Source organism: Lithobates pipiens, unplaced genomic scaffold (genome assembly GCF_037356315.1).
Source record: "Lithobates pipiens isolate NorthernLeopardFrog02 unplaced genomic scaffold, aLitPip1_a1.2 Scaffold_3, whole genome shotgun sequence".
Lineage (NCBI taxonomy): Eukaryota > Metazoa > Chordata > Amphibia > Anura > Ranidae > Lithobates > Lithobates pipiens.
Window position 1 is genome coordinate 6164470 of NW_027507790.1, and position 21451 is coordinate 6185920.

General features: G+C 44.3%; 1 protein-coding gene across 1 annotated transcript in view; it reads right to left on the bottom strand.

Moving 5' to 3' along the window:
* Window positions 1-8234: 8234 nt before the first annotated feature.
* MTFP1 (mitochondrial fission process 1) overlaps window positions 8235-21451 on the bottom strand; it is a 68901-nt gene continuing 55684 nt past the window's right edge. Inside the window, exon 4 of the mRNA XM_077461199.1 lies at window positions 8235-8583. Coding sequence (XP_077317325.1) covers window positions 8499-8583 — 85 coding nt within the window. The 3' untranslated portion in view covers window positions 8235-8498. The remainder of the gene's footprint in view (window positions 8584-21451) is intronic.

Below are 21451 nucleotides of genomic sequence, written 5' to 3' on the forward strand. Positions count from 1 at the left end.
CTAATGCAGCGATCAGAAAAATGATCGCTTAGTGACACTGGCAAAAGGGGGTGAAAGGGTTAACTAGGGGCAATCAGGGGGTTAAAACCATTATTGGGTAGTATATCGGGGTACCTAGCGCTATAAAAACCTGGCGGTGAACCTAAAAAAAATAACTAGCTACCTAGCGGCACTAGTGACACTAATGCAGCGATCAGAAAAATGATCGCTTAGTGACACTGGCAAAAGGGGGTGAAAGGGTTAACTAGGGGCAATCAGGGGGTTAAAACCATTATTGGGTAGTGTATCGGGGTACCTAGCGATATAAAAGGTGGCACCGATGGGCACAGATAAGATGGCACTGATAGGTGGCATGGATGGGTGGCACTAAGGGGCACTGATAGGTACCACTGATAGATGGGACTGATGGGCACTGATAGGTGGCTCTGATGGGCACTGATAGGTGGCTCTGATAGGTGGCACTGCTGGGCACGGATATGTGGCACTGAGGTGCAGCACTGTTGTTGAGGCAGATTGTGGGCACTGATAGGTGCAGCACTGTTGAGGCAGATTGTGGGCACTGATAGGTGGCACTGTGGGTACTGATGTATGGCACTATGGGCACTGCTGGGTGGCACATTTTTTAATATGTGGGTGGTCCTGGCAGGGGGCAGGTGGGCACTAATAAGCTGGCCGTGATCGGGACTGATGTCCCGATCACGGCCGCCAGTGATCGCCTTTTCTTTTCTCTGACAGCGCAAGGAGGAAAAATAGCCGATTACCGGCTCTGTTGTGTCGCATGATCAGCTGCCATTCGACCCCTTGCTCCGATCCGTGATCAGGCGAGTCTCACATACTCGCCGATCACAGAGCACGCCGGGCGCGCCACTCAGGGGGCGCGCAGGCCGCTCATGCATGGGACGACGTCAATAGACGTAGTCCCGGCAAAGCAGGCCCGCGCTGTAGCCGTCATTCGGCTATATCGCGGATCTCTAGTGGTTAAAGTAAAGCCTCACCTCTCCCTATACACTATAATGGATATTGCACATATGGGATTTTATGTCATTATGGCGTAATATAATCTACTATGGGTACTTGTATGGCCATGTTTACAAAGTAAAGACCCATGAATATTTAATTTTATCAGTATTATTGTAGGAAACATATCGAGTTATATTTAGCTTCCCCATCCCCGATAGAAGTTACCTATTAACTAAAAAAACATTTAATGACAGTATATTTTTTAAATCCATAGACCACTGTTATACAATCCCCTGGCAATTAACACGATCCAATACCTTCACTGACCAACCCTGGTGGCTCTGAACTCCACCAGGAAGTTGCTGTGGGCAGTGTTCCACAGACGGCTGATCCTTGCACAATGGGATGCCACAATCATCCAAAACTACAAGCTAGTGCAGTGAATGTTATTCTGCTTTGAATTATCCTATTATTGTTTAAAAATGTAAAACTGTTTAATTGGTATTGTATTAATAACGTTCTATGTAACCTAGATGAAACTAGATGCATGCAGTGTCTTGAAGAAGCAGGAATCTGCGAAACATATCGGCTCCTGCATATCCAAGCATCTTGTTTCTTATATTAAGTATCAATTCATGCTCAAAATGTTATGAAGACTATGTGACTTTTATCTAATATTATGTAATAAAATTTTATATTTTCTTAAACTAAACTCTGCTCACCTTGGTAACAGACGTCTACCTCCAATTAAAATCCCATTATCCTTGAGGGAGCAGTGTCTCTCCCCATCTTCTCTTTTTGTCTATAACCAAGGATTTGGAGATACCTGTCTGTTCCTGGAAAGTGTCAAACAATATAAATATAATTAATATATATATATATATTATAATTGGATAGAGTTTTGATTACTTGCATATGGATTTCATAGAATAACATGGAAGAAACATAAAAACAGTTGCATGTAAACCATGTTGGCTGGAAGAGCTCAAACAAGGACTTAAAGACCTGCAGCTGCGCAGGTAGGAGCCGACCAAGTGCTTCACACATGCAAGAGACTCCCTGGTATAGACCCAGCAAAAAGCATCTAAAAAATCATGGAGAAAAAAAACACCAGATTTAGTTTAAGGCCGGGTTCACACCGCTGCGATGCGGGAACGCCGCGAATCCGCGGCGTTTTCCCGCATCGCACACGTCCCGCCGGCAGTTCACACTGCCCTATGCGGACGGCTGGGAGTGTCAATGTTATGTTAATGACACCCCCAGATCCGTCCGCATATCGCAGTGCGATCTGCCGACTCGCACAGGAATCGGATCGCATGGTGTGAACCCCCATGCGATCCGATTCTGTTGCGGACCAAAAAAAGGGTCCTGTGCGAGTTTGCTGCGGGACCGCTGCGAATTCAGCCATACTATCTGTATGGCTGAACTCGCATCGCTACGGAGATCGGATGTGATTTGCGGTGCGAATCACATCCGGATCTCCCCCCGCAGCAGTGTGAACCCAGCCTAAATGATTTGGCAAGCCAAGCATTACACAAACAGGTTGCCTTGATTGGCCCCTCACACTGCTTTCTACAGTATATATGGTGTTCACTTATAATCAGCGTTCTCTCATTCTGAGGATTGCTTTTTGGATGTCTGCACCGCACACATACCATCTCCAGTGAAAGGAAAAATTTGCTTTATTTCAATGGGGCAACTCAGGGCATTTATTGTACCTGGCTTGCCAAGTCAGCATAGATTTGGTGTTTTAATAAACATCATAAATTATATTTAAAACACACACACACACACACACACACACACACACACAATGTGTGAAGCACTTGGCTGGCTCCTAACATCTATAAGGCCCCTTTCACTCTGGGGCGGTACGGGCGTCTGCAGTAAAGCACCGATATTTCTTTATCATACATCATAGGATGCAGAGTCTCAAGTAATTGGTGGATTATAGGCCTACCTTCAGGTGTTGACACTGGTATAACCAATACAGGAAATTGACTCCCCTATATAACCCCTCCTCCTTCCAGGAGCACTTTTTTTTTTTCGCCAGTGTCTAAGGTGTTGGTCACGAGTGAAGATGTGCTCTGTGGAACTCCAGGAGGGATCCAGGCTGGATTTAAAGAAACCTCCACAATCAGATCCATCCTCGCCACTGAGGCCATAGGATGGTACCTGGACCTCGATGCAAGAACGAGGTTTTGCCTGTAATGCTTCTCTTTGAGAGCTGGACCCTAGGAACCAGGACGCTTTTTGGTCTTGCTACATTTCCTAAAGTTGTCCTGAGGGGTGCTATACAAGGCCCAAAGGAGCGGAACACCTTTTAAAAGGGCCCCAGTCTTTGAGCGTGTTTTGATAAAGGAACCAATGAGATGTTCCGAAACGCGTCCCTCTTTGATGACTGCTTCCTGTTTTGCTTCCTGTTTGTGGTCCACGCTGGTTGCTGGTTATTGTCTCCTGCCGCTGACGTCACTTCCAGGATCCTCGTGTTTTGAGACTGTGATTGCGGGCTGGCCTGCCAGTTCTCTTGGAGCTCCCTGCTGATTTTCCTGTTGGCATCCCCTGGACCTCCCTGCTACTGGACACACACAGCCTAAAGAACTGGTATATGCCAGTGACCACTGCATTCATGCCGGACCACCTACATGGATATTAATGATATGCTCTGCCAGTCTACATATCTTGTAAGTGTTTTTAACCCTTTTTGGGGAAATTAAACAGCTTTTAATTCTACACTTAGAGGCGCCTTTTCTTTGTTTTTCGTGTTTAAACGCAGCCTGCCGTGATGGGTGAAAGTTGGATCTGTCTGTTAAATCAGCAGTATCCTGCAGCGAGGAAAAGGTAAGGGAAGGGTAATGTCTCCTCTATAAGGAGTAACTTACACTACCTATGATGTGTCTTAGTGCATCTCTGTCTCAGAACATGTGTGGTCCCAGCGGCAGAGGGGGTTCTTACTATAGATCTTGTGGGATTTGGTAAAAAAAAATACAGCAGTTGCTAATACAGAGATGTGTATAAACTTCTATATGGGCGGTGGCTGATTGGTTGACGCAGCTGCTTTAGCTGCATGGTTTAATTACAACCCAGCACTTCCACCTAGTAACATTGGCAAACGCACTATGCTTCTGTGGTTTAAAAAAAACCTATAAATCTGCTAACAGAAACCCCCTCCCCCCTTGTAGAGGTGTATAGTATGTTCACCTTACTTTGTGTTGGCCATTCGGGTCCCTAGCAGGGCCTGAGAATGCAGAGGGGCATGTCCACAAGGTCACGTGGTACTGTGTATGGATGTAACGTCCACACACACACAGCACTCGCCGCATAGCTGAGAGGAAGCGATGCGGATGCCAATCAGGTTCCACCTGAGGCTTTATATCACAGACACTCTCATTTCAGAAAGACTTTTTAACTGAAGAGAGGCAGTCTGTCACACTGATGCCGCGTACACACGATCAAACAATCCGGTGGAAAAGTCCAGCAAACTCAAATCCGCCGGACAATCCCCCCATGTGTAGCCTCCGGCTGACTTTTTTTTACCCAAAAGTACAGCGGACTTAGAAAGTAGTTTTGCACTCCAATCTTCCCGCTGGCCTTGCATTTCGGCGGACAATCCGGCCGTGCGTATGCCAGTCCGCCGTACTTTTGAAATGAACTGACTTTTCCCGCCCGGAAGTCTGCTCATTTTGAGCATGTCTCCAGATAGGCGGGGCCCATGAAGGATGTGTCGCTGGCCCCGCCACCTGGTATGGACTTAAAGGGGAACCCCAATGCCGAAAAAATCAGCGTGGGGGTCCCCCCAGGTCCACATCAGACCCTTGTCCGCGCGGCCCCCCCACCCCAAAGCACCTTGTCCCAATGTTCATGAGGACAAGGGCCTCTTCCCGACAACCCTGGCCGTTGGTTGTCGGGGTCTGCGGGCGGGGGGCTTATCGGAATCCGGCCCCCCACCCTATGTGAATGAGTATGGGGTACAATGTACCCCTACCCATTCACCTGTAAAAAAAAAAACAACACGCAAGGGTTAAAATAGTTTATTGCACAGCTCCGGGGGGTCTTCCGTCTTCGGGGGTCTTCTCGCCGGACTCCTCTGCTATCTTCTTCTAGCTCTTTTGCTAGCGGAGGAGCCCGGCTTTCTTTCTCGCCGCCGCCCTCTTCTTCCGACTTCGGAGGTCTTGTCCCCCTCTTCGGTTCTTCTTGCCGGGCCACCACGCCTTCTTCTAGCTCTTTTACAGGCGGTGGCCCGGTCTTCTCTCGCCGCTTTTGCCGTCTTCTGTTCTTCTCTTCAGATGTTGCCTCGTCGCATCCTCCGCTCACAATGGCACGGACGTGATGCGCTGCGACTTATATAGGGACATCACCGGATGATGTCCCCGCCCATTATGGTGTCACAGTCCCAGCTGGGACTGTGACACCATAATGGGCGGGGACATCATCCGGTGATGTCCCTATATAAGTCGCCGCGCGTCACGTCCGTGCCATTGTGAGCGGAGGATGCGACGAGGCAACATCTGAAGAAGGCGCGGTGGCCCAGCAGGAAGAACCGAAGAGGGGGACAAGACCCCCGAAGTCGGAAGAAGAGGGAGGCGGCGAGGAAGAAAGCCGGGCTCCTCTGCTAGCAAAAGAGCTAGAAGAAGATAGTGGAGGAGTCCGGCGAGAAGACCCCCGGAGCTGTGCAATAAACTATTTTAACCCTTGTGTGTTGTGTTTTTTTTTTTTTTTTACAGGTGAATGGGTAGGGGTACATTGTACCCCATACTTATTCACATAGGGTGGGGGGCCGGTATCCAGGGGCCCCCTTATGAAAGGGGGCTCCCGGTTTCCGATAAGCCCCCCGCCAGCAGATCCCGACAACCAACGGCCAGGGTTGTCGGGAAGAGGCCCTTGTCCTCATCAACATGGGGACAAGGTGCTTTGGGGTGGGGGGGGGCGCACGGCCCTCCCTTCCCCAAGGCATCCCCCATGTTGAGGACACGCGGCCTGGTACGGCTCAGGAGGGGGGGCACTCGCTCGTCCCCCCCCTTTCCCTGCTGGCCGGGTAGCGTGCTCGGACAAGGGTCTGATGTGGACCTGGGGGGACCCCCACGCCGATTTTTTTTTTTTCACCGTTGGGGTTCCCCTTTAAGTCCATACCAGGTGGCGGGGCCAGCGACGCATCCTTCGCGTACCCCGCCTACCTGGAGACGTGCTCAAAATGAGCGGACTTTCCTCCGCGTGTGTGGGCGAGTCCGTTCATTTCAAAAGTACAGCGGATAGTCCGGCGGACTTAGTACGCCGTATTAATCCGCTGAAAAAGTGCCGTGTGTGGGAAAGTCCGGCGGACAGTCCAGCGGGAAGTCCGCCGGACAGTCCGCTACATATGGACGCGGCCTAAGAGACACCAGAGCGCTGTTCACATAAGGGTGTAAACAGGCATTTCCAGACAGGAAAAACTATTGTTACTTAGTAGCAAAAGAACTGTTATTTTGTGTGTACCTCTGCTTGTGCGTTGCACTATGTCTTCCAGACCTACCGTAAAGGTACCTAAGGTGTCACCCCCTGCCCCCCCCCCGGGCTGGGAATCCCAGTTATGCCTCTATACTATCTTCCTCTTCGGAGAGATCAGTCATGGCAAGCCAGGGTGATTCATTGGAAGCTAGCGGTGGTGCAACTGCTTCACACACTTCAGCCCCTGTAGAGGTTACTAAAGATGCATTTTCCTCTGCCTTGCAAGGCTTAGAAGGAAGATTGGCAGCTTTAATTGCATCCTCCATCCAGTGTATAGGAAGCGTCCTAGATACCCCTCCCCCACCTTAGACTCTTTACAGTCAGTGGAGGGTCCAAGAGAATTATGGGGACAGGATGGGGTATTGCCGTCAGATGATTGGGAGGAAAGACATGCGATTATTTCTCTGCGGAGGAAACAATACTTGAAGTTCCCAAGGATCCCTACTTCACAATCGGAAGTACAGAGGCTTGCAAAGATGGTTCGCTCTACTTGCATGCTACCCCTAACAGAGTTAGCTGAAGGGCTGGTCTCTTCCTTGGGTTCTTTGAAGCCTTTACAGCCTTTGAATGCGTTTCCCGTCCACGCATTACTAAAAAAAAACTTATTTATACCGAATGGGATCATCCGGGTAAGCATTTTTTTCCCTTTCAAAGAGACACCAGATTGCGTTTTCTATGATGTGAACTTGCCCTGACTGAGGAAAGAATGAGAAACACTGTTCTAGACTTCAGCTAAAAGTAAAGCTTTGTTGCTTTACTTGAACTATACAAGTTCACATAAATAAATGAGGATTGCTTCTCCACCACGAGTGATAAATGCCCCCAAAAGTTGTAATCTTTTTTGTAATGACAGTTCTTTTCTTTGTATCAAAAGGGTAGAGGGTCCCTTTAACTTCTACAATGATGCAGTTTCGTGGTTTGTATGCAAGCCTAAAAGACAAGTATGGCTTTTTTTTTTTTTTTTTTTAAGTATCATACTTACCTAGGCGGATTCAGCATCGGCCCCCCACAGTTTCTAACACTGGGAGAGAACCGAGTGATCAAACACCACCAATCACTCGGTTCTCAGTGCTCCCTGAGCAGAGAGCAGGCGACTATCAGTCACCTGCTCTCTGCTTTGCCCCCCCCCCCGCGCTCACTGGAGCACTGGGCTATGGAGGGGCAAGAGTGGCCGGCTCAGGCTCTTAGCGGCTCGCTGAGCCAGGTGCAGGTCCAGGCATGTGGGTGGATCCTGACTTCATTGTTGTGATCTTGCCGGAGCCTGGACCGCCTCTCTGACGTCAGCCTGCCATCTGTACTTTTCCTATGGATCACAGGAGTGCAGTTCATTCTGCACTCCTGTGACCCCTTTTCATCAAACGTTGGTACTACTTCTCCATTAAAGCAAACCTGTTGATGGACACATGGGCTGCCCATTTTTTTTTTTTCCGAGATACTAGTTCCCTGGCTACCATGCTCTGGCTTTAAAACATTGAACTGCTGCCTAAAACAATGCAAACTTATTCGCGTAAAGCCTGGAACACACTAACCCAGCAGGTTGAACAAAAAAAAAACTGACAGCTCCGGTCAAAGTCTCTGTACTAACAACCCAATGTTAGTACATCAATCTCCCCCACTGAGCGGTTTAGTTTTGACAGGGAATTGGTCAGCTGCTGGTTTTCCAGCATGCTCGGCCAGCTTCTGTCGGAATGACTGACATTACACACGGGCCAAATGCTGGCTGTTTTTTCTCTTATTTAACAGGCCGAGCACCGATCACACAACCCTGATAACATCAACTCTAGACAGTATTTTAGCTTTTACTTGTTCTTTATTGCAGCTGACACAATAAATACCCCCATGAAATCTTGATGGATTTTATTTTGAATAACATCTTTGTTTTGTTGCTGTGTTGAGGTATTGCTGTTTGAAGCTAGAAGGGGAAATTCTGCTGATAGAGTGGTAATAACTTAGATGCATACATCTTCACAGTCTCCTTTCATGGTGTTTCTTTTTAGTTCAACTTGTGCTGTACACCATTTAAGGTAAGATGGTGTTGCTTTCTGTACAGTTTGTCAAGAAGTGCGGGGGCCCTCTTCCTTTTCTGAATGAGTGTCATAAAGTTTACGAAGACTGGAATTCAGCAAAATGTCCACAAACCTGAAAAGCAATGAAAAAACAAACAATTTTTGTTTAATATATTATAACTAGAAAAGTGCAAATTACAAGAGCTTCTCCTTTATTATAGATGTTCCTCCTTTAGCAATAAAAAGTCTGCAGCATCCTGCTCTTGAGGGAAAGACTCTAATAGGTAAAGCAGAATTGTACTTTGATCATTCTGTGACTGGGGAGATGTTGCTAGTGTAATATTGAAAAAAAATATAGGAACCTATCTAGCAATAACATATGAACATATATGATCCCCCACCGTCAAGAAAATAGAGAGAAAATGTCCCCGGGGTGGGGATAGAGGTGTGTGTGTGTGTGTGTGTGTGTGTGTGTGTGTGTGTGTGTGTGTGTGTGTGTGTGTTATATATATATATATATATAATTTTTTTTTTTTTTTTTCAGATTAGGCCATTACATTACACACTGAGCTTGCAGCATCTGCTGTAAACTTCCCCCATCTTGTGGTCATATGTAACATTGCAACCGTTTACAATTGATCAACAGACATATTAGCAAATGTACAGTAATTCCCTTTATTTAAGGGTTCATCTAGGGTTGTATCCAAACCCAGCGCCTAATGTGTACTACTACTAAAGGAGGATGTAGAATATGAGCTGGTCATAGACTAGGGAACCCCTGGGAGTAGGGATGAGGCTCAGGCTCTTTTACTAGTCCATACCTACCTGAACAATCCCACCAGGAAGCTTTCACAAGCACACCGTGGCCAAGGCATTCCCACCCTGCTCTGCATGTACTCGGCTTTATATTCCAACAATGACCGAGTCAGAGATCATGATGTCATCAGCTCACCCCTCTGACTCAGTCAGAGGAAGCTGTGTAATCATATAGTTTATACAGCGTGCCCATTAGACGTCATCAGCTTACTCCTCCAATCAGAGGAAACTTTATATGCATACAGTTTATACAGCGTGGCCCAGTGGGCGCATGTTAGTGAAGGAAATAGTTCAATTAGGCCAGCTTGGCCCAAACTATTTAAAGTGAAAGTAAACTATAAGCAAACATTACATTTTTTGTGGCTTACCAATTCTTAAATGTGATGGCTGCATTAGTTTTATTTTTTAAGCTTTCTTTCCCTTATTTTCACCTGGTGATCTGGCCAGTAAGTCTGTTGGTTTTCAAAAGAACAAGCTCTCCTGCAGATGTAGCAGTTACAGGGATGAGACAATCCATTTACCCAGCCTCATTGATCAGCTTTACTTATGAAAAACTTTTATACCAAAAATGAAAAATAAAACTATTGCTGTAACTGCTTATAAAGTGTTATCTGGTGTTTGGCTTCAGTTCAAAGGCTGGCCATACATTATTCAATCTTCCTTTAGATTTGCCAAAACCACGTAATATGAAGTCACACCTAAAAACTTTCAATATGCATGCAATCAGGCAGGCCATCACACTACATAGTTGAAGGTAAATCCAAAGGAAATTGAATAAGAAAATTGTATGGCCAGCCTAAATCTGCTAGTCCATCTAAAGGCTCGTACACGATACAAAAAATCGGAAGTAAAATTTCGTCCAATGAACGATCTGCCGATTTTCAGATCCTTAGTACGGTGCTTTTGACAGCCGATTCCATTTTTTTTTGTCAGACAAAAGCTGGATGTGCAGACTATAAAAAAATTGTTGTCATACGTGAACTTAATCACTTTACGACCGGCACACGCCAATGTACGTCCATTTTTTGAAGAGGGATATCTCGGCAACGGCAGCAGCTGCTGCCACAACCGAGATATACATCTCTTCAGGTGCCAGTCGCGTGTACGATAATGGTGGTCTCTGCGGTGGGTTCCCCGCGACATCTGTTATCGGCGGCGGGAGAGGTGCCACCCCCCCCTCCCGCCACTCTCCCACGCTGCTTACCGGAGCAGTCGGTAGTGGCGGAGGCGATCGGGACCTGCCTTCTCTGTGGTATGTAGACGAGTTAGGCTAGGATGGCCCCCACCCATCTCTATACCATAGCAGGGAACATTTTTTTTCCAATGTCTTTTTTTTTTTTATGATTTTTTTTTTTTTTATTGCATTTATGTCCAAATATGAGATCTGAGGACTTTTTGACCCCAGATGTCATATTTAAGAGGACCTGTCATGCTTTTTTTTTTTTTTTTCCATTACAGGGATGTTTACATTCCTTGTAATAGGAATAAAAGTGACAATTTTATTTTTACACTGTTTAAAAAAAATAAATAATAATAAATACATTTTTTTTACATTTTTTTTTTTTTTTTTCTTTAAAACACCCCATCCCGACAAGAGCTCGCGCACAGAAGCAAATGCATATGTGAGTAGCCCCCCGCATATGAAAACTGTAGTCAAACCACACATGAGGCATCGCCGCGATTGGTAGAGCGTTAATACTAGTTCTAGACCTCCTCTGTAACGCAAAAAACATGCAACTTGTGGAATTTTTTAAATATCGCTTATGGAGATTTTTGAGGGTAAAAGTTTGATGCCATTCCACGCGCGGGCGCAATTTTGAAGTGTGACATGTTGGGTATCAATTTATTTGGCGTAACATTATCTTTCACAATATAAAAAAAATGGGCTAATTTTACTGGTGTCTTATTTTTTTTATTCAAAAAGGTGAATTTTTTCAAAAAAAGTGTGCTTATAAGACCGCTGCGCAAATACGGTGTGAAAAAAAAGTATTGCAATGACCATCATTTTATTCTCTAGGGTGTTGGAGCCTCCAAACATTATATATTCTTTTTTTTCTAAGTAATTGTCTAGCAAAAAAAAAAAAAAAAAAGTTTTAAACATGTAAACACAGGGTCTCAAAAAGAGGCTCGGTCCTTAAGTGGTTAAAGGCCGATTTTTGTACAAAAAAAAAAATCGTAAGAGCAAGAGTATGCATGCTCAGAAACAAAAGAATACATACAAAACTATTCAACACACTATGTCACTGCTGAAGTTGAAAATTCTAGTACGACAGAATACATTTGAAATTAACCTCTTCACTTTCAACGCGAGACTACCACACAACAAAAAAAGGACGAACAGTCATCTGATTGTGTGTACGAGGCTTTACACTCTCCTACCTCCAGACTGACAATGCTGCTGTCCATGGTGCCCCTGTTCTCATTCATCCAGAGTGGGGACACTCTAATATAGGAGGTGGGTTAATGGCCAGATCACCAGGTGAAAACGGGGGTGGGGGAGTCTAAAAGAAGAAAACGAATGTAGCCACCACATCTAAGGATTGGTAAACTGCAATAATTTGTTTCTGGTGTATTACTGCTGTAAGCGACACAGCAGGAGTTAATGAATGAGAAAGCTAAAAAGGAATAGCATATGGGAAGGGAGTGATTGGAGGGCTGCTAATGCTGCACCTGATTAAGTCTGAATACACATAGAAAAGCTCCATTGCTGGCTGGGCCATGTGGCACCACTGTGTCTGGACTTTTCGGCTGAAGCTTTTCCTGGCTGAAGGAAGAGCGTTCTTTTCTGGTAGATGGACTATATTGACCTGAAAATGAGCTTTTGAGTTTTCCTTTGTGGATATGATCTATTTTTTGCCGCTGAATAGCCTTTTGTGCTTAACGTGGTTGTATACTCAAATTTTTAACTTTTACCTACAGAAAAGCCTATAATAAGGCTTACCTGTAGGTAAAAAGAAAATCTCCTAAACCTGTACGGTTTAAGAGATGTTCCCCTCGGTATGCGCCGCTGACTGCAGCGGCGCATGCGCACAAGGGGATTCTCAGCCTGAAAAATCAGCCAGTGGCCGGCCGGCTGGAATGAAATCTCCCGCGCGCATGCGCGAGAGTGACGATATCGCGGCTCCAGCCTATCAGCGCCGGAGCCGCGATACCCGGAAGAAACGCAGAGGGAGCATGTCAGCTCCCTCGGCGTGGATTGGGCCAGATGTCGGGGCCTCGTTCTAAGGTAAGTATTTCATAATGAGCTAGTATGCGGTGCATACTAGCTCATTATGCCTTTTGCTTTGCAGGTTTAAAAAAAAAAAAAATAAAATTTGCGGGTTTACTACCGCTTTAATAAAAGAATGTTGCAATCCTGGATAGAAAAACTTGGTATTAATGGAGTGCCCACTGGAGTATAAGGGCCCTTTTATTTACTGATCTGAACACAGGTGCACTATTGTCTATGGAACAGTGGCGGCAGGTGGTAATTTTTGCTGGGGGGGGGGGGGGGGGGGGTGGGTGAACAGTTACACCCTCCTGTCGGTTGGTCGCTGGGTGGGTCTTTTGCACTTACCCCATCTATGCAGCACTTCACTGGTGGCTTCCCTTGCTCCTCAGCAGGAGCAACAGCCTTCACTTCCTCTGCTCTCCACGGGCATAGGTGGCTTCCGTTTCCTCCCTCCTCCTCAGCAGCCAATCAGGAGTCTTCACTTTTCAGCCAATCGTAAAAATCGGGTCTCAGACCTGCTTCTGATTGGCCGGATTGAGGATCGGCATTACAACAGCGAATTACTATTCTCTGTTGTAACACCTGTGTGGGCTCATGGTGCAATGCTCTGCGCTCCAAGTCCACCCTATTTTGAAGCCTAGCCTATGGCTCTAATCAGGTGCTTCAAAAAACATCCCTCGCTGCTGTAAATTCAGGCGCCTGGTGTCCTGAAAGGGGCCAGACGCATGAATAGGGTGTGGCCACGGATAGATTCATGCATATCCCTTATTCAAATAGGGGGTGGTGTGTATAGAGGGGGCGGCGGCCCTAATGTACAGGCAGTCACTGCTTTGGAATAATTGCACAGCGCTGCATAAAGAGCAGTAATACAGCGATAAGTTCAGAGTAGGCCTGATTAGGCAATGGCATCAACCACAGTTTTAACACAGTCAAGATAGAGAGGGTGAGATCGTCTGCATTTAAATAGTCCAGCTCAGCCACAGCTCAGGGAATAATAAGGAACTAAACATAGTCAGGAGAGTATACAGTAAGTGTCAGAGGGTTTAAAAAGAGTAGACAAATGGGGAAAGGAGAAGAAAGGAAGGAGGGGGTGGTTCCCGGGGAGTGTACTGGTGGCGATGCTGGGAGTACAAATCGGTATTAGGATTATAGAACAGATTGGGTCTCCAAGAGTCACATCAAAATCATCGGACAGGTATCTGTCAGTCCAGGGTTGCCAAATTATAAAATGTCTTGGCCCTCTCCTTGAGTGTTACCTTGATCAAAACGCATACCATCACCTAAGTGACTCTGCTTTTAGTTGTAATTGTGCATAGTACGGGCTTCTGCGACGTAGAAGATAAGATGCGTTCCTGGTCAGCTCTGAAGGTGCAACATTTAGCAGAGCTGACGATTGGGTTGGATGGCTCTGTCAAATAGGTGCCTTTTAAAATTAAAACGATTTAGTCCCAAACAGACCTACTAAGGGTCAGGTCCACCATGAGTGTAGGCAAGTTCTGAGTTCACCATAGTCCCGAAAACAGACCGACATATAGCCCGAAACATAATGTGCTATCCTATATGGCAATAATTACAACCGTGACACTACACTACAAGTTTCCAATGCTGCAATATTTTGGGATACCTTTGTAGGTAGCCTGAAAAATGTCCTGACAATCTTCAGGCGTGAGATCTAAGCTTAGGTCAGATGTTCATTTGGCTACATAGCTTGGGGGGGGGAAGGCTGTGGAGTACATAACGCTAGGGTCAGCAAACGAGAATTAAAGTGGTGTAAAAATGTTATCTGGAGATACTGAAAGTCTAGAGAGTTTCTAGTGGTTCTGTAAGTTCATGAATGATTTGAACCCCTTAGATATAACCAGGCAATGTACTCAGGTTAGCCATAAACGCGACCAGTGATGAAATAATGGGGAGGTCACTGCCAGATAGAAATTTACTTTCAATCAACGCTTCATTGTCTTTGGATACAACAATAGAAGCAGTACATCATTGAAAGCCATATCCAGACCCCATGTCCTGGGGATGACCTGTAATGTTGCTGCAGACACTGAATCCTGCATGGGTGCTCGCCTAGGCGCTTTGTGCAAAGCATCTAGTTAGCCTGCATCTCTAACAGTTACTGTAAAAAAATTGGGTTATTTTGGAATGTGTTCATTTTAAAGTGTAAAGTTTTCAAACTTAGATGCCAAAATTCAATCACTCCTAGGAATTGATTTACTAAAGGCAAACAGAGTGCACTTGCTTCCTCATTGTAAATGAGTTAAAGTTTCACTTTGCAAAGAATACTCAGTCACACGAAAGGAGAATAAAAAACACAAACTTTTGCTTGTACATGATTGGATGATAGAAACCAGCAGAGCTTCCCCTCAATTCAGAGCAAGTGCACTTAAAGTACACAGTAGATGTGCATTTAGTAAATCAACCTCTGTGTCCCCAGGTGGCACACTTTACCACAACTTTTGCCTACAGCCCTTATTAAAAAAAAAAAAAAAAAAAAAGGTACTTCTCCTCCCCCCCTCCCCCCTTTTTTTTGCCACAAGGTCGGTCTGCACCCAGGCTGCTGTGCAACACTGAACCTCAGAGTGATACCTTCCTTACACTAGAGCACTACCTGATTTTAACACCTTTCTCTACATCTGATTTTAGTACTATTGCATGCAACATGTGGCCGACCTGACAGACAGATTTTTCTGCATCTAATTCACAATTCTTTGGATTACGCTAATACAGCCACCTCTGTCCAGGGCTCCCAACACCATGCTCCTCCCCCTGCTCCACCATCTCTACCCAAGTTGGATTCCGATATGTCACATCTAAAATAGGTGGACAGAGTAAAATAAAGACGACTCAGAGGCAATACTAGGAGGGTGAAGAAAAATGTTCAACCTCAAATTCCTATACACCTAACATTGCAGATTGACACAATATGCTTGCCAACTGTATATGCTCACTTCTGCTGTGCACAAAGGCTAGGCATTGTCACACTTTAATCACCTCCTTTGGGTACAGACAGACCTGGTAAATCTAAAAAGTAAATTTCCCCCTCACAAAAATAGAATGGGCATTTTATTTTTATTTAACTATTGGGTATATCCAGGGGCGTGGCTTGACGGAGCTCAATGGCGGACGCTTAATTGGTAAGCTCCGGCACCTCAGGACCCACAACGCTGAATTGGCAGGTATATTCGCCCCTACATCGCTCTAAGAGATGGGCACAGCCTCCCGCACATCCTCGGCTTCCCGTTCCCGCTCTCCAAGGGAACACGCCGCCGGACGATTGCAGGGAAACATCCCGGAGATGTTTCGCTCGCAACGGGGGAACATGGCGTCCTCCCGCCACAGCTCCTCACAGGCCGCAGACGCTAGCTCCTCATCCCACAATATCAAATCAAAGTGTAGCGCTTAACAGAGTGATGAATGATCTAATTAGTACATCATCATACAATTTAACCCAGACACCTTAAGTGTGAAATTTCTCAATAATATATAAACATAAAAATAAAATTACAAATTCGAAAAAACTATAAATGAATTAAAGTCTCTATATGAAAAATTGATCCAGTCCAAACGTGAAATACGGGTCACCATCCACCTTCTTAGATGAGACTAGCATGCAGACACCCTGTGATATTCCCGTCACCTTTAGAAATAAAGGCTTACCGGATATTATGGATCCAAACGAATATACATTCGAAGGATCATGCAGGCTTATACATTTAGAAACCAAGATCGTAGATGTAAATTTTCAGGGAAGTAACAGGTCAGACTCCTCATGTGGTTGTCCCAACTAGTTGTTAAATCCACATCGGTACACTCCAGCTCAAAATGTTGAACTCATACAAAGGAAAATAAGGAGCCACAATAGTGTAAATCCGTTTAAAAGAAAAAAATTTAATAAAAAGTAATGAACTCACATGAAACCAAAGAAATCAAGCGCTTAATCCATAAAAACAGTGCTACAGCAGTAGTCCCGACGCGTTTCGTCCTCTACAGACGTCTTCTGGGGTAGCACTACACTGTAGCATCATCACTTTTATAGCAAACAATCAATTTGGGCAAAAATTCCATCTGCCTGTGTCACCGCGTGTCATTTCCGGTTTAAGATGGCGCCCGGCGTGCGTTCCACGCCTCGTTATAATGTTATAATATAAATCAGCAGGCAAACCATGCTAAAACATATATGGAATAAACCAATAAATGAAAGCTAGGTTGGCCCAAACTGAAAATTAACCACATGTAAAAAATTGGAATATGTTCCCCTCTATAATAATTATTGATAGCATTTCCGGGTCACGATTGAGCTCGTAAGGGGCGTGGATATAAATCCAATAGATATCCCACTATCAACAGAGCCAACCACACTCCAGGGAAATACTAACATAGTGGGCGTGTCATACAAAGACCACCAATGCCTTCGTCCAGCGGTGCTGGAACGCACCGCGTACCGGAAGCATCGGCACTGCACGCACGTCCGACGCGAGAGGCGGCGTGTAAGGAGACACGTCACACCAATCAGAAAGCATCGGACATCGGAAGTGACGTAAAGAAAAAATACGTCACTTCCGGCCAGGGTGTATCCGACAACAGGAAGTGATGTGATGAAAATACATCACTTCCAGGTGTCAAGAAGGACGCATGTAAACATACGCCGGACCGCACAACCAAAAGAGGCTGTGCACCAAAAAGCACCCCCATTACCCAATGAAAAAATTCATATATGGAGTGGAATGGGAGCAGCCATATATGTACAAGAAAAAACATCTCAAACAGTTTTCTTTTAATACACAGTATATAACAGCACCGGCACAACGCATGTCCGAACATGCATTGTGATAAATGCTGATACCATCTAAGGCAGATAGAATTCTGTCCCAAAATCGGTAATAATAATACACCATAAACAACAATGGTAAAAAAACTTATCATTTACATAAAAAACTTGAGACAAATAAACAAAATAAATTAAAATAAAATAAAACACTGGAGTAAAATATTGTCAATGCACATACTAGCCATTATCAATGAAGGCATTAATATCCCATTCTATATTTAAGCCGAATGGCGAGTAAGAGCGAATCATGTATATCCAGTAGGTTTCTAGCCTGGAAACACCACGAGTCATAGCACCACCTCTCCACGGAGGTGTATACTTATCAATAGCTAGAAATTGGGTCCCTGTTGGGTCACTATTATGGTGTTCCCTATAGTGTCTGGGGACTGTGTGTTTAGAAACCTTGCTCTTTATTAAAGCTATGTGTTCCCCTACTCTAATCGCAAACGTCCTTGTCGTCCTCCCCACATATTGTTTGCCGCATGGGCAAGTGATCAGATATACTACATACCGGGTACTGCAGGTACAAAATGATTTTATAGTATGTGTTCTATTAGTTGTTGTTGATGTGAACTCAGTTGTTTTATATCTCCCAGCTATATTGAACTGGCATACTACACATTTTTTACAAGGGTAATAACCTGTTAAATTGTGAAAAAATGATGGACGACAGGGAGGGTTAATGACATTAGGGGCAATATAGTTCCGTAGGGATGGTGCTCCCCTGAAAAGTACTTTCGCCCGCTCAGGTAACTTTGAGCTGAGGACTGGGTCACTTCTTAGTACGTCCCAATGTTTATTAATAATGGTCTTGATTTGTTTATGCTGTACCGAAAAAGATGTAAGCATAGACCATCTGTAAGTGTCCTCGGGTTCTTGACGGGCTTTCTCAATCATTAAGCTTTCCCTACTAATGTCAGTAACTTTCTGTATCTCTACATCAAGAGTTCTAGCATCATAACCCTTATCCTCAAATTTTTGTTTGAGGAATACTGCTTGTGTCATAAACGTATCAAGGTCAGTGCAATTCCTTCGCAGTCGTAGGAACTGGCTGCGTGGTATCGAACTCAACCATGATCTATGATGGCAACTGTCGAGGGGAATGAAGCTATTCCTATCAGTCGGTTTGAAGTGCGTTTTGAACACAAATTTATTGCCTACCAATTCAATCTCTAGATCAAGAAAAATTATCTTAGAAAGGCTCATTTCGAACGACAGAGAAATGCCCCTATCATTATTGTTCAAATTCTTAAAGAATTCAGTCAGCGAATCCGATGAACCATTCCATAGGAGGAGGATGTCGTCTATATACCTAGCCCATAGGACCAAAGAAGGGTTCCCCTGGGCATAGACGACATCCTCCTCCCATTTAGCCATGAATAAATTAGCAAGACTGGGGGCAAATTTGGCCCCCATTGCTACACCCCGTTGTTGTAAATAATACTTATCGTTAAACCAAAAATAGTTATGTTCCATGGCAAATTCTAACAGCTCTATAAGATAATCGCATTGAAATGATGCCAAAGAGTCCTCGCGGTCTAAAAAATATCGGACAGCATCTATACCCATTCCCTGAGGTATGCAAGTATAAAGGGACGCTACATCAGCTGTAGCTATAATACATTGTTCGTGAAGCACTAAGCTTTCAAGTCTCCTGATTGTAGCACCCGTATCTTTAAGATAAGATGGGGTTTTTTTAACAAGGGGTTGCAAATAAAAATCTATGTAGCGGCCTATACGTGAAGTGACCGAATTAATGCCACTCACTATGGGCCTACCAGGAGGGCTCACCAGATCTTTATGGATCTTCGGTAAGTAATAAATTACAGGAATTGAGGGGGAAACGGGGACCAAAAAATTTTTTTCTTTGTTGTTTAATATTTTTTGATCATAGCCTTTTTTAATAAGATCCTTAAGTTGTTTTTTATATACGGTCGTAGGATTAATGGGGAGTTGCTTGTAGGTACCTGGCTCACCCAGGATCTTGTGCATTTCAGTTTCGTATTTGTCCCTGTCTAGAATCACAACACCCCCCCCCTTATCAGCTGGACGTATAACTACGTCTTTTTGTTCACATAAGGACTTAAAACCATTTGTTGGAAAAGTGTTTCTATTATTATTTTTCATAGGGAGTCTGTCAAGGTCCCTTATTACTAAATCTTTAAATATTTTTACAGCTGGTGCAGTGGGTACAGGGGGTATAAATAGAGATGGATTAGCCAACCTGGAATGTACAGTTCCCGATGTGGCCGCTAGATAATCCGTTCTGAACGGATTGGTTACCAAATACCGTTGAGTGTTAATCTTTCTGATAAATTTGTGTATATCAATATCAATATCAGAACGGATTATCTAGCGGCCACATCGGGAACTGTACATTCCAGGTTGGCTAATCCATCTCTATTTATACCCCCTGTACCCACTGCACCAGCTGTAAAAATATTTAAAGATTTAGTAATAAGGGACCTTGACAGACTCCCTATGAAAAATAATAATAGAAACACTTTTCCAACAAATGGTTTTAAGTCCTTATGTGAACAAAAAGACGTAGTTATACGTCCAGCTGATAAGGGGGGGGGTGTTGTGATTCTAGACAGGGACAAATACGAAACTGAAATGCACAAGATCCTGGGTGAGCCAGGTACCTACAAGCAACTCCCCATTAATCCTACGACCGTATATAAAAAACAACTTAAGGATCTTATTAAAAAAGGCTATGATCAAAAAATATTAAACAACAAAGAAAAAAATTTTTTGGTCCCCGTTTCCCCCTCAATTCCTGTAATTTATTACTTACCGAAGATCCATAAAGATCTGGTGAGCCCTCCTGGTAGGCCCATAGTGAGTGGCATTAATTCGGTCACTTCACGTATAGGCCGCTACATAGATTTTTATTTGCAACCCCTTGTTAAAAAAACCCCATCTTATCTTAAAGATACGGGTGCTACAATCAGGAGACTTGAAAGCTTAGTGCTTCACGAACAATGTATTATAGCTACAGCTGATGTAGCGTCCCTTTATACTTGCATACCTCAGGGAATGGGTATAGATGCTGTCCGATATTTTTTAGACCGCGAGGACTCTTTGGCATCATTTCAATGCGATTATCTTATAGAGCTGTTAGAATTTGCCATGGAACATAACTATTTTTGGTTTAACGATAAGTATTATTTACAACAACGGGGTGTAGCAATGGGGGCCAAATTTGCCCCCAGTCTTGCTAATTTATTCATGGCTAAATGGGAGGAGGATGTCGTCTATGCCCAGGGGAACCCTTCTTTGGTCCTATGGGCTAGGTATATAGACGACATCCTCCTCCTATGGAATGGTTCATCGGATTCGCTGACTGAATTCTTTAAGAATTTGAACAATAATGATAGGGGCATTTCTCTGTCGTTCGAAATGAGCCTTTCTAAGATAATTTTTCTTGATCTAGAGATTGAATTGGTAGGCAATAAATTTGTGTTCAAAACGCACTTCAAACCGACTGATAGGAATAGCTTCATTCCCCTCGACAGTTGCCATCATAGATCATGGTTGAGTTCGATACCACGCAGCCAGTTCCTACGACTGCGAAGGAATTGCACTGACCTTGATACGTTTATGACACAAGCAGTATTCCTCAAACAAAAATTTGAGGATAAGGGTTATGATGCTAGAACTCTTGATGTAGAGATACAGAAAGTTACTGACATTAGTAGGGAAAGCTTAATGATTGAGAAAGCCCGTCAAGAACCCGAGGACACTTACAGATGGTCTATGCTTACATCTTTTTCGGTACAGCATAAACAAATCAAGACCATTATTAATAAACATTGGGACGTACTAAGAAGTGACCCAGTCCTCAGCTCAAAGTTACCTGAGCGGGCGAAAGTACTTTTCAGGGGAGCACCATCCCTACGGAACTATATTGCCCCTAATGTCATTAACCCTCCCTGTCGTCCATCATTTTTTCACAATTTAACAGGTTATTACCCTTGTAAAAAATGTGTAGTATGCCAGTTCAATATAGCTGGGAGATATAAAACAACTGAGTTCACATCAACAACAACTAATAGAACACATACTATAAAATCATTTTGTACCTGCAGTACCCGGTATGTAGTATATCTGATCACTTGCCCATGCGGCAAACAATATGTG